The sequence below is a fragment of the Eulemur rufifrons genome, chromosome 2, assembly GCF_041146395.1.
Source record: "Eulemur rufifrons isolate Redbay chromosome 2, OSU_ERuf_1, whole genome shotgun sequence".
NCBI classification, from domain to species: Eukaryota; Metazoa; Chordata; class Mammalia; order Primates; family Lemuridae; genus Eulemur; species Eulemur rufifrons.
Window position 1 is genome coordinate 60,327,581 of NC_090984.1, and position 15,863 is coordinate 60,343,443.

General features: G+C 50.0%; 2 protein-coding genes across 3 annotated transcripts; one reads left to right on the forward strand and one right to left on the reverse strand.

Annotated features, from left to right (window-relative positions):
- Positions 1-1,290: 1,290 nt before the first annotated feature.
- Positions 1,291-7,571, reverse strand: PSMB5 (proteasome 20S subunit beta 5). Of its 2 annotated transcripts, none has more exons than XM_069463443.1 (3): positions 7,321-7,567; positions 6,307-6,613; positions 1,291-1,803 (listed from the first exon to the last, which is right to left on the reverse strand). In XM_069463443.1, exons 1-3 carry the CDS (start codon positions 7,516-7,518, stop codon positions 1,517-1,519), a joined length of 792 nt encoding a protein of 263 aa, XP_069319544.1. In that variant the 5' UTR covers positions 7,519-7,567; the 3' UTR covers positions 1,291-1,516. The 2 variants fall into 2 exon arrangements, with proteins under 2 accessions (XP_069319544.1, XP_069319551.1); XM_069463450.1 differs by lacking the exon at positions 1,291-1,803 and adding an exon at positions 2,443-2,522 and having other exon boundaries at positions 7,321-7,571.
- Positions 7,572-11,304: 3,733 nt separating this feature from the next.
- PSMB11 (proteasome subunit beta 11) lies at positions 11,305-12,207 on the forward strand. The gene has a single exon (XM_069463460.1). It carries the CDS (start codon positions 11,305-11,307, stop codon positions 12,205-12,207), a length of 903 nt encoding a protein of 300 aa, XP_069319561.1.
- Positions 12,208-15,863: the final 3,656 nt, after the last annotated feature.

A 15,863-nucleotide genomic window follows, 5' to 3' on the forward strand; every position in this document is an offset into this window, starting at 1 on the left:
TTCTAATTGTTTAAAAGATCTGCAAACCAGTGTCCTAAATGAGAGGAAGATGACTGTACCTGTGCCTCTCTCACAGCTAACCACTGCCGAGGGTCTACGCAGAAGGGAGATGTCGTGTGACTCCTGCCTGTTTCCACTGTGAGTGGGTCTGGGTCCATGCTAGCAGCTCCCTGACTCCAGGGGCTCCTGAGACACTTTCAGCAAAAAAATTCCCTTAGGCATGAGAGTCATTTGTTTTCCAAACTCCCTTCTCCGATCTCACTAATTCCCAATTTCCCTGCATTTGACAAATGCAATTAACAAGCCTGGATCAGTTCCTGGCCGACAGCCCTCATCAATCAATACAAAGGCTGCACAAGGCTGAGGGGGAAGGGAAGGTGTGAGAAGGGAAGGTAGCCACGGTACAGGGGAGAACAGGCCTCACCCCCTCTATCTCTATGAACGACCCCTCCCGACCTCTCAGTCTCAAGACATGACACTGGGTTGTCACTCTCACCAACCATTCTGCCTTCTGGCTAATTAAATAGAAGGTGATATTGTTTGTACCCTCCTCTCTCTCATTTTTAAAAGGTTTCTCCCATCAACCTCTCTCTCTCTCTCCGATGTCTTCTCTTTAACAGAAGGCCTTGCCATCTGCTGCCACCACAGCTAGGGAACCTCCTCAGTGCCGGGTGTGATAAATCAGCTGTCTCTCTGCTCTCAGCAGGGCCTCTTCCCCACCCACATATTCCAGTGACAAATTTGTGCTGTTTCCTGCCTAGGAGGCTATAAGCCCACCATCACTTCCCTCTGTCCCACACACATACACAATGGAGGACCAAAAGGACAAGGATCACCAAGCCTGTGGTCAATATCGCTTTCCCATTCACTCCTTTGGTCCTCTCCTTCCCAGGGCCCAAGCCTTCCCTTTCCAATTGGTTTAAAAGCCAAGATTTACCCTCTTCACCCTTCTGTTCTGCATATACCATCAGCTTCTCCTCCCCCACCACAGGGTGAGAGCTTTTTCCTCTGCAGCCCTGCCTGGTCCAGGCCTGTGCATCTTTCCACCTCATCAACTTTTCATCTCTTTGCAAACCGAATCGGGGACGTCTCTCCCTCCTCCTTGCCGCTCTCTCCTTCTCCTTTGTTATTAGCTTCATGAGTGGGGACGTTAATGTATTCACTAGACAATGTCTTCACACCACTGTTTCCTGTAATTACAGTCACTTCCCTCCCACCGTCCTGGCTTACTTGACTGTAGAGTGGTTGGAGGAGGGACAGCATGGACAAAAGACTCAATACAGGCTGAGGTCGAGTAGTGAGTAGTGTAATGTTAACATCCAGGAAAGTAAAACAAATAGTTGCCTCTGCAGCAGCTCATTAACAACTGCTAACATAAGGAGGCCAATATTCCAGAGCTTAAAAATAAGTATCAATACAATTGAGGACCCCTCCACTATAGATAGGATGAGGTGCTATATCCAAATTACCAATGACAGTCACCCCAAGAAATGCAAGCAGCCACATCCACCCTCTTTCAGGCAGTTGATTCACTATACTTGTCATGTAGATCAGCTACATTGTCACTGGAGACTCGGATCCAGCCATCCTCCCGCACATGGTAGAGGTTGACCGCGCCTCCTGAGTAGGCATCTCTGTAGGTGGCTTGGTAGATGGCTCGACGGGCCAGATCATAGGCATCCTCCACTTCCAGGTCATAGGAGTAGCCCCGATCCATGACCCCATAAGCATACACAGAGCCAGAACCTACAGAGAAGGTGGCCCCCGAGATCCGGTTCCCTTCACTGTCCACGTAGTAGAGGCCTGGAAAAGAAGATGATGTTAGCAGGAAAAAAAATGACCACTCCTTGTGACATCTAATTCATATTCCAAGGTAGTAGTTCTCTGTCCCTCTTGAAACCCAGAAGAAACCAACATAAATACAAGAAAATAAGAATTCTATAAAATTACTTTTAAAAAAAGCTAAAGGAGGCGGGGCACGATGGCTCATGCCTGTAATCCTAGCACTCTGGGAGGCCGAGGCAGGAGGATTGCTTGAGCTCAGGAGTTCGAGACCAGCCTGAGTAAAAGCGAGACCCCGTCTCTACTAAAAATATAAAAAATTAGCCAGGCGTGGTGGTGCGCGCCTGTAGTCCTAGCTACTTGGGAGGCTGAGGCAGGAGGATGGCTTGAGCCCAGGCGTTTGAGGTTGCAGTGAGCTACGATGATGCCACTGTATTCTAGCTGGGGTGACAGAGCGAGACTCTGTCTAAAAAAAAAGCTTGGTTGGGCGTGAAGTTTGAGGTTGCTGTGAGCTAGGCTAATACCATAGCACTCTAGCCCAGGCAACAGAGTGAGACTCTGTCTCAAAAAAAGAAAAAAAAGCTAAAGGATTCAAATTTAATATTAAGACTCCAGGATTCTACAACCTATCAACCCACCATTCCCCTCACATTATACTAACTACCCTGCCTGTCCTCTCAGCACATCCAAAAAGCAAATATAAGCCAATGACTTAGGTTTCAAGCACAGAACTTCAGGCACTGTTCGAGATAACATTTAAAACATAATCCCAGCCCTCAAAGAGTTTAGACTTATCTGGGGGATAAGCATATATTACACAGGAGAATAATAAAGCCTAGAGTTCTTAATCATATTGTAAAGATCTGCACTGTCCAATATGGTAACCACTGGCCACAAGTAACCAGTTGAGCATTTGAAATGAAGCTAGTACTACATGCTAAAATCATAATATTTTGAACATATTAGGTTAAATTTAAAAATTATTAAAATTGGCAGGGTGTGGTGGCTCACACCTATAAGCCTGGCACTCTGGGAGGCCGAGGTGGGAGGATTGCTTGAGGTCAGGAGTTCGAGACCAGCCTGAGCAACAGCGAGACCCTGTCTCTACTAAAAATAGAAAAAATTAGCCAGGTGTGGTGGTGCACACCTGTAGTCCCAGCTACTTGGGAGGCTGAGGCAGGAGGATCACTTGAGCCCAGGAATTTGAGGTTGCTGTGAGCTAGGCTGACACCACGGCACTCTAGGCCAAGTGACAGAGCGAGACTCCGTCTCCAAAAAAAAAAAAAAATTTTATCAATCCCAAGTGCCTGCTGGATCGCTCCAACTGGAAGCCTTTGTCATCAAGTTCAGATTCAAACTTCCTATCCTCAAATACCTTCAGTGGTTCTCCATTACTTACTAAACTCAACTGTCTTGTGCCCCACCAACCCACATTTCTGGTTGTTTTCTCAATTCCTGCCAACGGCATCACTACTTTCCCCCCCTATTTTAGTGGTTCTCAACTCTCACTGTGCATCAGAATCATCTAAGGAAGATTTTTAAAAACATGTCCAGGACTTACCCCAGGTGTTCTTTCTTCAACTGGGGAGGGACAAGCATGGAGACAGATTTTCAAGTTCTTCAGGTGATTCTAATGCAAGCCAAGTTGAAAACCACTGCCTTTACCAGTTTTTAGGTTCAGATGGTTCTAATGTCAACCCCAGTCCTTCCTCTAGCCAATTCTCAGTGCCAGTGCCACTATCTTGCCTAGCTGGTTCACCATCTGTTTCCAATTTACCGTTCTGGCTTCCTATTCCCCTTCACCCCTCCTAGTTCCAATTAAACTAGAATTCTAGTTACTCCCCAGAAACCTCATGCTTCTTTCCTCCCTTCCTTTATTCATTATGTTCCCTTTCCCTCATTTTCACATCCAGGACAATTTCTACCTATCCATGAAGTCTTCCCCAATTCCTCTCATCAGAAGAAGTAATCTCCACTGCCTTAAAACTCCTTCAGCATTTGACTGGTTCTTTTTAAAATGATATTCATGTCATTTGGCCTTGGATTAAGGAATCTGTGACTCTCTCTGCATCTGACTCTCGAGGCAAGGGGCCGATTCACATTAAATGACATGGATTGTCAGGAAGGCTTCTTGAAGAAGATGTAATTTAGGTTATGCTGTAGCTTTGGGGATTTCCTTGCTACCCGGTCCCGGTACTCTCTTCCACTGTTTCCATCACCTGACACAAACTCAATAACTAAGGGTTCAAAGCAACATTTCCAAAATGCTTCCCTGGGCCATGCAAGATGAATGGAACTGCTCTTTCACACCTTCCAAAAGAAGTCTTTTTTTTTTTTTTTTTTGAGACAGAGTCTCACTCTGTTGCCCAGGCTAGAGTGAGTGCCGTGGCGTCAGCTTAGCTCATAGCAACCTCAAACTCCTGGGCTCAAGGGATCCTCCTGTCTCAGCCTCCCGAGTAGCTGGGACTACAGGCATGCACCACCATGCCCGGCTAATTTTTTCTATATATATTTTTAGCTGTCCATATAATTTCTTTCTATTTTTAGTAGAGATGGGGTCTCGCTCTTGCTCAGGCTGGTCTCGAACTCCTGAGTTCAAACGATCCGCCCACCTCGGCCTCCCAGAGTGCTAGGATTACAGGCGTGAGCCACCGCGCCCGGCCCCAAAAGAAGTCTTGATTTCCAAAGTAACAACCTGAGCTCCTGTCTCACATCCACTTTTTAATCTCATTCATCTTCCACTGGGTACCAAACAGATCTCTCTCTATACTCCTTTCTATTCTCATTCCAAAGCAAGTAAAGAAGTATAGTATCCTGTAATTTTTCTGCAGAATAACTAGGCACTTAGCATGTAAATGAATGAAACAAAAATAAGAGGAGGAAAGAATAACTACTTTTAAGCATACAGAAGGGCAAATCACACAGAAAGTGACTAGCTGTAGTCCAGGTTTACTAAAAAGATGATTCAAAATGGGCTGAAGAGGAAACAACATCAACTACAAGATTGAACTTCCTGGCAAGTTTCTTAAATACTGGAAAAGAAAATAGACTAAGGAATTTCTTTTCAGAAATGATAGAACAGGACTAAGGGTGATTGTCAGGGTGACTATATCCAGCAAGGAAAGAAAGAAGCCCAAAAGGCCTCTTCTAGGCCAAAGACTCTCTGAAGGAAAAAGGGAGGAGAAATGATTAACTTTGGAGTGACTACCATGTATTAGAACCTTATTAGCCTGAGCAAGAGTGAGACTCCGTCTCTACTAAAAAAATAGAAAGAAATTATCTGGCCAACTAAAAATATATATAGAAAAAATTAGCCGGGCATGGTGGCGCATGCCTGTAGTCCCAGCTACTCAGGAGGCTGAGGTAGAAGGATCGATTAAGCCCAGGAGTTTGAGGTTGCTGTGAGCTAGGCTGACGCCACGGCACTCTAGCCCAGGCAGAGCGAGACTCTGTCTCTAAAAAAAAGAAAAAAAAAAAAAAGAACCTTGTTGTCCAGTACAGTAGCCACTAGCCACGTGGCTACTGAGCACTTGGAATAGTGCTACTGCCACATATTGGATTCAATGAATTCCTAAAATTAATTTTACCTGTTTCTTTTCACTTTTTAAATACATCCATGAGAGGCTGAACGTGGTGGCTCACGCCTGTAATCTTAGCACTCAGAGAGGCCGGGGCAGGAGGATCGCTTGAGCTCAGGAGTTTGAGACCAGCCTGAGCAAGAGCGAGACTCCATTTCTACTAAAAATAGAAAAAATTAGCTGGGCGTGGTGGTGGTGTGTGCCTGTAATTGCACCTACTCAGGAGGCTGAGGCAAGAGGATCGAGTATGAGGTTGCTGTGAACTAGGCTGATGCCATGGTACTCTAGCCCAGATGACAGAGTGAGACTGTCCCAAAAATAAAAAAAATTTTAAAAATCCACGAGAAATTTTTTCTTCTTTCTCTCTCTCTCTTTCTTTTATTTTCTTTAAGAGACAAGGTCTGGCTATGTTCCCCAGGCTGGCCTCCAACTCCTGGGCTCAAGTGACTGAGGAGCTGGGACTACAGCTGTGTACCACCAGCTCAGCTATGAGACAAATTTTAAATGACATGTGTGGCTCACATTATATATTTCTCTTAGGGCTGGCTAGAGTTTTTATGTCTATTATCCAATTTAATTCTCAAATACAATTCCTTCCAGGTCTTATAATTTTAAAGGAGAAAAGACAGAAGGAAAAATATTGTGTGCCAGACACTGTACTAGTTGCTTTACATTTACCTCACTTAACCAATGTAGCTGATGAAGAAACAGAGGCTAAGAAAATAAGCACCTGTCTAAGGTCACAGAGGTAGTCAGTGACACAGCAGGTCTAATTCTATCCCTTTTCCTACACTACAGTGCCTTTCTTGAACAAAGAGAAGGAAGGGCTAAGAACCTAATCAACATATCCTCAGCACTGACACAAAGCCCTTTCATCCATCTCTCCATCCAACCCCTCCTCACTGTAGTGTTAGCCCAAGAATTATGTGATTGTAGCTTAACTTACCAGGGCCTCTCTTATCCCAGCCACAGATCATGGTGCCCATGGACAGCCCCATGCCTTTATACTGATACACCATGTTGGCAAGCAGCTTGGAGGCAGCTGCTACCGAGATGCGTTCCTTATTTCGAAGCTCGTAGATTCGACATTGCCTAGCCAACAGCCGCTCCCAGAAGCTGCAATCTGCTGCACCCCCAGCCATGGTGCCCAGCAGGTAGGGGTTGATCTCTATCACCTTCTTCACCGTCTGGGAGGCAATGTAAGCCCCTGCTGTAGCCCTGGAGTCGGCGGCAACTATGACTCCGTGGCGGAACTGTTAAGATCAGAGGAAAACACAAAACAGGCCACATCAGACCACAAAAACATTGACATTTCTTTTTGCACGAGTGCAACCCATTTCTTTCTCTGTCCTTTTATACTTCACAGAATACTTTCCCACGTATTAGTGTCACTTGAGATTCACCTCAATCCTTGACATGGGTATAACTAGTACTAAATTTATTTTATAGATGAGGAAACAGGTTCAGTGAGAGCGAATTGCCCAAGATCTAGAGTTAGTTATAGGAGAGCTGGGCTAGGAACCCCAATTGTCTGGCTTTTAGTACAACCCCAAGTACATACAGTGCTCACCAAGCATTCCTCCCCATGCCACAGAACTTCGGTTACCCTTGCCTAGGGGGGCCGCCCAGTGAATAGTTACAACAGCCTTCCCTCTGCCAAGGTTCATTGTTCCGGCCTCTCCCCTTTCCCAGCTGGAAGCTCCTGTACAGGTACAACCTGGGGTCACCAAGTTGCCTCGGGTTCCTTCCCCCACTTACACCCATCCCCACCGCCCCCCTCTCCGGCCAGAGCGAGGACCAAGGCCTCCCGGGGTAATGAGACAGCGAAACCGCTCAGGTCCGGACGAGAGGAGACTGAGCCTCTGCCTCGGCTTGGTAGCCTCTGCCTACGACCACCGCGGACTCCGGTCGGGCTGGGAGACCAGGAAAGGCGCGGGTGTTTGTACCGCTGGATCCGCACCTTGAAGGCCAGAGTGGTGGTTCCATGAAGCATTTCGATTCCCGGCTCCTCTGGGACATCCCAGCTGGGCGCGACCAGGCTCAGCCCATCACTGGGACTCCCTGGGCCCAGATCCAGCAGATCTGCACGACCCCCGAGTCCGAAAAACCCGCGCTGGTTCACCGGTAGCGGCCTCTCCAACACGCTGGCCAGCGCCATGTCTACTGAGGGCAAACGAAACTAACTCCGAGACCACCTAGCAAAGATAGGCCGGGCAACGCCTCGCCGTCACAGCTTCACTTCCTATTAAATCTATGTTAAGGAGGAGTCATTTTGACTCCTGGCAACCACGCCTCCAAAACCAAGAGCCGGCCTCAAGGGACCGTTTTCACCGAGAGAAAAATAAGTAAATGTCTTTACTACTCTTAAATTCTAAAAGAATGTAGCTGTCATCTTGACTTTGGTCTTGCAAGCAGTACTTGCTCAGATTAACCTCAAATTCATAGGAAGTGATTGGAAACGCCCAGGTTGCGTGGGGGAAGTGGGTTCGGCCATCTTTGAGAAGGGCGTGACTGGTTGAAAATCGCTTCTGAACCTTTAGTGGTAAGTTGTTCCCGCCCAGCCTGGTATCCAAGCAACACCTTACATCTCTACTTTCTCAGCACCCTGTTAACGCGCCTGAGGTTGCCATTTTGTTTAAGGGCACCCTCTAAGTTTGGGTAAACTGGTGATTTACTCTGAGGCCATTTTCCTATGATATTAGTTAAACCTCAGTAATTTGTGGTGAAAAGTTCAACTAACTAAAGTTCTGTAGCTTTTGTTAGTTGCCACACCACAACCGTTCTTTAACGAACCAATTTTTAAGATTCGATATTCATTCTCTTTTCTCCCACCGCCTGGTGGAAATTGTAATAAGTAATGAATTGCCTAAAAGGTAGATAGAAGAATAAAGAAGGAAAAACAAATGACCCAGTTAATCCACAAACTGGATTCTCAATTCAGCACCTGAATAATTGAGTCAATAGTAATTTACCAGCTCAGAGCCTGGAGGAGAGTTGAGGCTCCATAAAGATGTACAAGAGATTCTCTAACTTCAGCTTGCCAAGACGATGCTCTTTATTCAGGAATGTGCTATATTTCATTGCCTATTCTTCCCTCCTTCACTTTTTAACTCTTTTGGGAACTATAACAAGCCAGGAAGTGGGCATACGTATGAAATGTTGCCTCCTGCTTTATGGTTCTATGAAGTCAGTGTCTGGCCTTCCTTGTTGGATTCCAGGGGCAACATCTGTCAACATCAGAATTACACTTTCCTGAGATGCCCCACTCAGCCCCTCCTCTCCCTCAGCAGATTCTGCATGGCTGTATTTTTAATGCTGAAATTTGACAACCCTTTCCAAGCCCAATCATCAGAATGTAATGAAGCAGGAGATCTTTATCTGTGTCTCACACTTGGATGGTGCGGAAATGAAGAGTGCCTCTGTTTACTGAGCCCGTATGATTTTGCATTCACTCCTGCAATGCAACTAGTCCTCCTTCTGGCTTTTAGTGGTTCTTTCACTCTGCACTAATAGCATTTGTGCCTCCTTAAGGCACTTTCACATTTTACGTGGTTAGAAGAGTACATTTATCTCCTACTGGATTGTGAGCTTTTAAAGACAGATATTTCTCTACCGTTCATCTCTGTGGCCACTGCATGCTTAATACATGTCTGCCAAATGAACACATGAAAGAATGACAACAATGTTCTTCTAGGCACAGAGGCTTGAAGCCCTGGATCATCTTTGACAACTCCTCTTTTCTTCTACATCCAGTGGGTTGCCAGGTTCTGTTGATTTTTTTGTCTGCAACGTTTCTCACATTCTTTTTCGTTGCAACTGATACCACCTTTGCGTTCTTATTTCCTCATACTTGAATGACTGAAATATTCTCCTAACTGATTTTCTGGGCCTAAACTATCACTCTAATTCATTATGCACAGCATCAGATTGATTTTCCTAAAGTATCATTTTAACGTTAACACTTACCTGCCTAAAAATGTTCTTTAAAGTTCAAGTTATTCAGCATGGGCATTCAAGGCCTTCAGTGATTCTTCCCGATCTACCTGACATTAGTTCTTTGCTCCAGGATCCCTACTCATGGAGACCTCACAAAGGAGAAGTACAAAAGGTAAGTGCTGTAGTTCAGAGGTCGGAGAGGAGGTCCGTGTAGACTGGGAAGAGGTTGAGGGTCCTGGATGGCTTTGTCAAGGAAGTCTGGATTAATTTCTCTAAATAAAACTTGGGTCCCATTGCTCCTCAAACCCACAGCTTCTCCTTTCTCAGCCCATACTTGGGAAGGATTTTCACAATAGGCGGTATTTAAGCGAGATTTTATGGGATAAGATTTAAATAGGTGAAAGGAAGGTAGAAAATGTGTTAGGAATAAGAGGTTGTGATAGATGGATTTGGATTCAACTATAGCTTGCCTTAAATACCAGCTTGAGGCAGAAGAGGTAGTTTTGATTTTATCTTGTAGCCCTTCAAGGTTTCTTAGCCAAAGAGACAGAGGATTTGAGTGATGCCTTAGGAAAACATATCCATAGGGAAGATGAAATTAGGGTGGGAGATTGGAGGGTGGCCAATTAGGAGGACGTTCAACTGTCCAGAGCTGAGTTAATAATGGCCCGGCCTAGAGAGGTGGCAGTCCCTCTCTAATAGAGTCTAAGACTTAGTCTTTAGAAAGAGGACATAATCTTTTGTCTTCAGTAATATTCCCAGGTGGTCTTACACAAAGGAAGGGAGAAGGACTGGTTGGACCTTAGCATGCCCTTCTTGTTTCTCCAGTCCTCCTGTGACATGTTTACACTTGCCCTTGCTACTGAGATCCCAGGAAGCTGTGATGGCACAGCCCCACCCTCATGATGTCTGTAGGATCCAGGCTCTTTCCTTTGTGTGGGGTCTGTTAAGGGCCAGCTATCAGGTCCTCCAACCCCACCCCTAGACCACCCCTCGTTGGTGTAAGACTTAGACTCAATGTTATGGGGTCAAGGTCGGTTGTTTCTCCTGCCTTGGAACTATTAATATTAACACAAACAGCTCTCTTGCCATTGTTACCTATTGGGCAGAAGAGAGACTGAAAGAGAGAGCCACTAGATCCTTTCAGCTACATCCTCAGGACTTTAATAAGTCAAAGAAGCTATGCTGCCAGAGAACTGTCAGGAATGCTGTCTCTGTATGCAGATAGAGGACATATTTATCCACAAAGCAGAGGAGAAAGAGTGCTCCAGATTCTAGTTTCTCTCACTTACTAATCCGCCTTTTTGGAAGGTATCTGAGCCTCTTTCTGCTTTCCCCCTTGCAAAACTCTCTTGCTCTTTTCCCTTTTGTCCTTCCCTTGGTCCATTTTTCTTTTCCTGTCTTGCCCGTAAGTTGAAAGTGTGAGCTGAGCCTCAGAATCCCCTTCTCCCACACCTCCGAGGGTCTCCTGCTGCGGAGGGCTTGCAGCACTCTATTCTATTACTGCGGCAGAGCACCAAGTTGCCTTTACCTCCTCCTCGCCCGGAAGGGCCTTCTCTGCTTTGAATGCCCAGTGGCCTGCGTGGGCAACAAAAGGGAACCCCGCCCTGCTCCTTCCACTGTGTCTGCTTTCCTTTGAGCTGCCCCAGCCCCCACCCCACTCCAGAGAGCTGGAGGATGACAGACAGGAGACGCTCTGGGTGACTCTCAGATGCATCATGGGCAACAGAAGGTGAAGGTCTGACTGATGGGCCAGCATCTTCCCGGTGCTGGAGACTCCCCTGGCCTCATCCTGTCCCCCCTCAGCAGTCCTCTGAGGAGGAGGGGGCTGCTCTGTCAGCCAATCCCAAGGCCTGGTTTGAGGTTGGGAGAAATGAAGCGTCAGCTCACATGCCGTCCTCACTGGTTCTGGCTGCAGCCCAGCTTCTCCATAGCGTCCCTCTCCCCCACCTGACCCCAGCCCACAAATCCCTGCCTTGCTCCTTCCAACCTTCACTCAGCCCCCACGATGGCTCTGCAGGATGTGTGCAAGTGGCAGGCGCTGGACACCCAGAGACCATCACCTCACCTGCCTCAGTCTGGTGGCTGGGCTGTGCCCCGGGGCTGTGACCCTCGAGCCTTCCTGCAGACCCATGGCCCCCGGCTGGCTCACGGCACCACCACCCTGGCCTTCCGCTTCCGTCACGGAGTCATAGCTGCGGCCGACACACGTTCCTCCTGTGGCAGCTACGTGGCATGTCCAGCCTCATGCAAGGTCATCCCTGTGCACCGGCACCTCCTGGGTACCACCTCTGGCACCTCCGCTGACTGTGCCACATGGTATCGGGTGCTACAGCGGGAGCTTCGGCTTCGGGCACTGAGGGAGGGTCAGCTGCCCAGCGTGGCCAGCGCTGCCAAGCTCTTGTCAGCCATGATGTCCCGCTACCGGGGACTGGATCTGTGTGTGGCCACTGCCCTGTGTGGCTGGGACTGCTCTGGTCCTGCCCTCTTCTATGTCTATAGCGATGGCACCCGCCTGCAGGGGGACATCTTCTCGGTGGGCTCTGGATCTCCCTATGCCTACGGCGTGCTGGACCGTGGCTACCACTATGACATGACCACCCAGGAAGCCTACGCCCTAGCTCGATGCGCTGTGGCACATGCCACCCACCGAGATGCCTATTCAGGGGGTTCTGTAGACCTTTTCCATGTGCGGGAGAGTGGATGGGAGTATGTGTCACGCAACGATGCCTGTGTGCTGTACGCGGAGCTGCAGAAACTCCGGGAGCCAGAGCCAGAGGAGGAGGCCAGCCAGGCCCATCCTGAGCCTGCCACTACCCACAGAGCTGAGGAAGATGGAGAACTCTCTGCGGGAGCCGGGGAGGTGACTCCAGGAGACTCCAGGATGCCAACAGGGACTGAGATGCTGTGAGAAGCGCCAGGACTTGAGGAGATCCAGGCCCAGGGAGTGGGTGGGAGAGGTACAGCAGGGGTGGGCCCCCCCGGGAGCGGCCTCACAGCATCCGTCTCCAGCCCCGACGAGTTGCTGGCTTCATTTGTTCCAAGTCTCCATCCTTTCTGCCTCCCAGAGCTATTGATGGCTCTTTGTTGATGCCCAGTGGGTTGGGCCAGCCTCCTTCTGGGCACCACGTCCGTCTTCCAACAAACACTTGCAGTGTGCCTGCTGCATGCCAGGTGCCGCGCTAGGTGCTAGACCCTCTTTTCTTGCCATCTTCTTTTCTGCTTTTTTCCATCCCATCCCCAGTCTCTCTTAGTTTTGGTCCTTTATCCATAGTGTTTCTTTCTCTTGGTGGCTTTCTCACATTGGTGAGGGGCGGGGAGGGGAGCAGCCCCTCTCAGGATGAGGAGGGGATGGGGGCCCCGCCCGGTACAGTGGTGGACGTCTCTTGGTGTGGTGGGCTTGTCTCATCCGCCCTCCTCCGCCTTGACCGTAAGGAGGAGAATGATTATTCCTTTACTGGCAGCAGTTCTCCTGACAGCCCTTTGAGGTAAAAATGATCCTTCCTCACTTTATAGAAGGAGAATCAGGTTCACAGGGTTATGTGATTTGCCCGGTCACACAGTAAGGGGCAGAAGGAGGCTTAGACCCAGGCCTTCCCTGCCAGGGCCTGTGCTGACTCAGCACAGCTCCTCCCAGCCCCCTGCCCTGCCTTTCCTCCTTCCCTGCAGGCTTCTGGGGAGAGATGTGGAGGCGGAGAGTAGCTGGGCCAAGCCCCTGCCTAGTGGCAGGGGTGAGTGGACCCCGAGGGCCTGCAGGGGTGAGCTCAGGGCAGCCCCCACATCTGGCCTTATCTTCCAGGCTCAAAGACAGCCCCCACAGCACACCCTGGCTCTTCCGCCCTCTGGGCCTGGGTTCCACTGCCAGCCGTGCCCTCCTCCTTTCTTCCCTTGCCTTCTTCCAGCCTCCCCTTCCTCATGCTGCCTCTGGAGAAGGAAGTGGAGAGGGAAGTGGCTGTGCCAGGGGGAACTGTCTCCTGCCCCTCCAGTCCCCACTCCAGCTCCCCTGGAAGCCCTGACTTGGAGATGGAGGCTGAGAGCCCCAGGAGGGCCACCGCCCCCTCTCCCCAGGCCACATAGGAGAGAAAACACTAGGAGATGGGGCCTGGAGGAAGGTTACTGAAGCTTCTGTTCTCTCATCCCACATCCCAGTCTCAAGAATAACAGCCACTTGTCCTAGCTCCAGCCTGGGCCCTGAGCCCCAACCCGGCACCCCAGGCTAAGAATTCCTCTAGCAGGAGCTGGCCAGACAGGAGGAGGCCTCCAGACTCTGACCCTGAGGGGATGACTGGGAAGGAGGAAGGAAAGGTCCTGGAGCCAACCCAGAAAGGACAGCAGTGGTGACAGAGTAGGTGGGGGGCATTGTGGTGAGAAAGGGGATCATGGAAATGTGCCCAATACAAGAGGACTGGCCTTCAAGCCAGAGTCAGGGAGTCTGGCTGGTGGCCTCCACAGCAACCTCCCCTTGCCCACTCCCCAGCCTCAGGGGAGGAAATGTGGAACTCTGGGACCCATAACCGGAGGTCAGCTGTGTCGCCCTGGAGGAGCGCATGTGCAGGGGCAGCCTCTGCACAGGGTCCTCGTGTTTGATTGGTGCAGGCACGAGAGGGTGCATATTCGTGCCCACAGTTGTAGGTGGGTCTTGTGTCCCGGTGTAGAGTGATACAGGATGGCTGTGTGCACGTGCGTGTGGCAGGTGATGCAGTGCAGTTCCTGTGTGTGGAGACAGGAAACAGACTTACAGAAAAGAGCAACACCCGAATAAGGACAGCAGCCTCTTATGGGAAGAATGCCAGCCTTGTCACTTCTTTTGGGGCTGTGATCCAGAGTAAAGAGGAGGTGGGGGCAGGACTCACCCACCAGTTCGCCACTTCCTCATCCGCCCAATCCTATCCTGAGGCTCTCAGGGAGGGAGGAGTGGCATGGCAGCTCCCTGCGCCTGAGATGCTCTGCGCCCCTCCCCCTCCCAAACTGGAGAAGGAGGATTGAACCCAGACTGAGAGGGCAGAACCGGAGGCGGAGCCCTGTCTTGCATCTGCTTCCATCTCCTCTCCCCCTTTCCCCTCTCCCTTCTTTCCACAGTCCTGCCCATGTCCCTCCACTGACGGCTTCTGCCTTCCAGAGGATGAGGTGTTTGAGACCAGAGGTGAGCCCATGGGTCTTGCTGACAAGCCTGTTGCCCTATATGCCCTGATAATTGCCTCTAAGTTTTTAATGAGCTGGGGGAGGACCCCAGGAGGGCGTTAGGGAGGGCTGGGCAGGCCAAGGTCAGCATCCCATTCCAATGCACTCCTCCCTGCCTAAGCATGGCCTGGATCATTTCCTCCATCTCTTCAATAACCCCTGAAGGTTGGATGCAGAATCAGGGTGAGACCAAAGGGGCAGAGATCTTGCCCTTCCTGCCCTGAGTTGGGAAGACCTTGTCCCCTCTGATGCCTTGCTTGGGATGCTGCCTTCTCCCAGTCTCCTGAGGCCTTGCACAGCCTCTTGGGCTGTTAGGGGTCCAGGGTTCCAGCCTTCAGAAGAGTAAGGCATGTGCTTGTTCCCACACCACCTGGTTGCCCTAACCAAGCAGGTATGGAAGGTGTGACAGAAGGCATATGCACATTGAAACAGCTCTCCCCATTGCCAGCACCCCACACTTCCTAAGCCACCCACTGGCTGCATGCCTCTAGGAGCACTGCCTGGAGCTAAGAGGCCTGGGTTCTTATGCTGGTTCCTGGGCAGATCCTTTCTCTGCATCAGGGAGTGGACACTGGGAGAAACTGGCAGTTCCTGCTCAGCTCCCACCACAGTTGACTTTGATTCTGCACCTCAACAGGTGCCTCCCTGGTCCCTCTTCCTCCTCCTTTGTGCTCCACAAAGACTAAGACCGTGGACAGGGGGAAAATTAAAGCGGGGGGCTGCAGGCCAAGATTCAACGTGACCATCTCACCCTGGCCCACCCTTTCCCCACTTGGCACTACCGGCCCCAGGAAAGGCTAGCTTGCCTCCCTCTGCTGCCTACCACCCACATTATTTTCCTAGTCTGGAACCCCCTGGTCTTAGTCTGTCAACTCCTGCTCTCTTCTCAGTAGCTCTCATCCTCTATTTCTCTTGCCCATCCTCCCCTCTGGCCAATCCCCACATCTTACTCTCCTTGGACAGTGTGAGACCAACAGGGAACCCAGAGAGTTGCTGGTGGGAGTGGGGCACAGAGCTCTCACCTCCTGACTCCCCAAATCCTCCTCTAGAGGGACTCGAAGTGGCTTTCCCCCAAGGAGAAAGGAGAATGAGCAGGGAGGGGACAGGGCTCTCCTCCCACCCTTCACAACGAAGCTCTGTACAGAAACCTGAGTGCAGAAACAGAAGCAGGACTCCAGCTTTACAAAATAAAGTGTTTGTTTATTATGAAATTAGAGATGGAGGCCCCTCCCCTTCCTCCCTCTTTCCCCTTCCCCAGCTGCCTCCCCCTTTCCTTCCCTGCTCCCCCTGGGGCCTGGGAAGCACACAAGACAATGCCTAGAGCTGGGATGCCCAGGGCGGCTGACAGCTGGGCAGAGCTCCAGGGAGGCGGCCACGTGGGAGGCT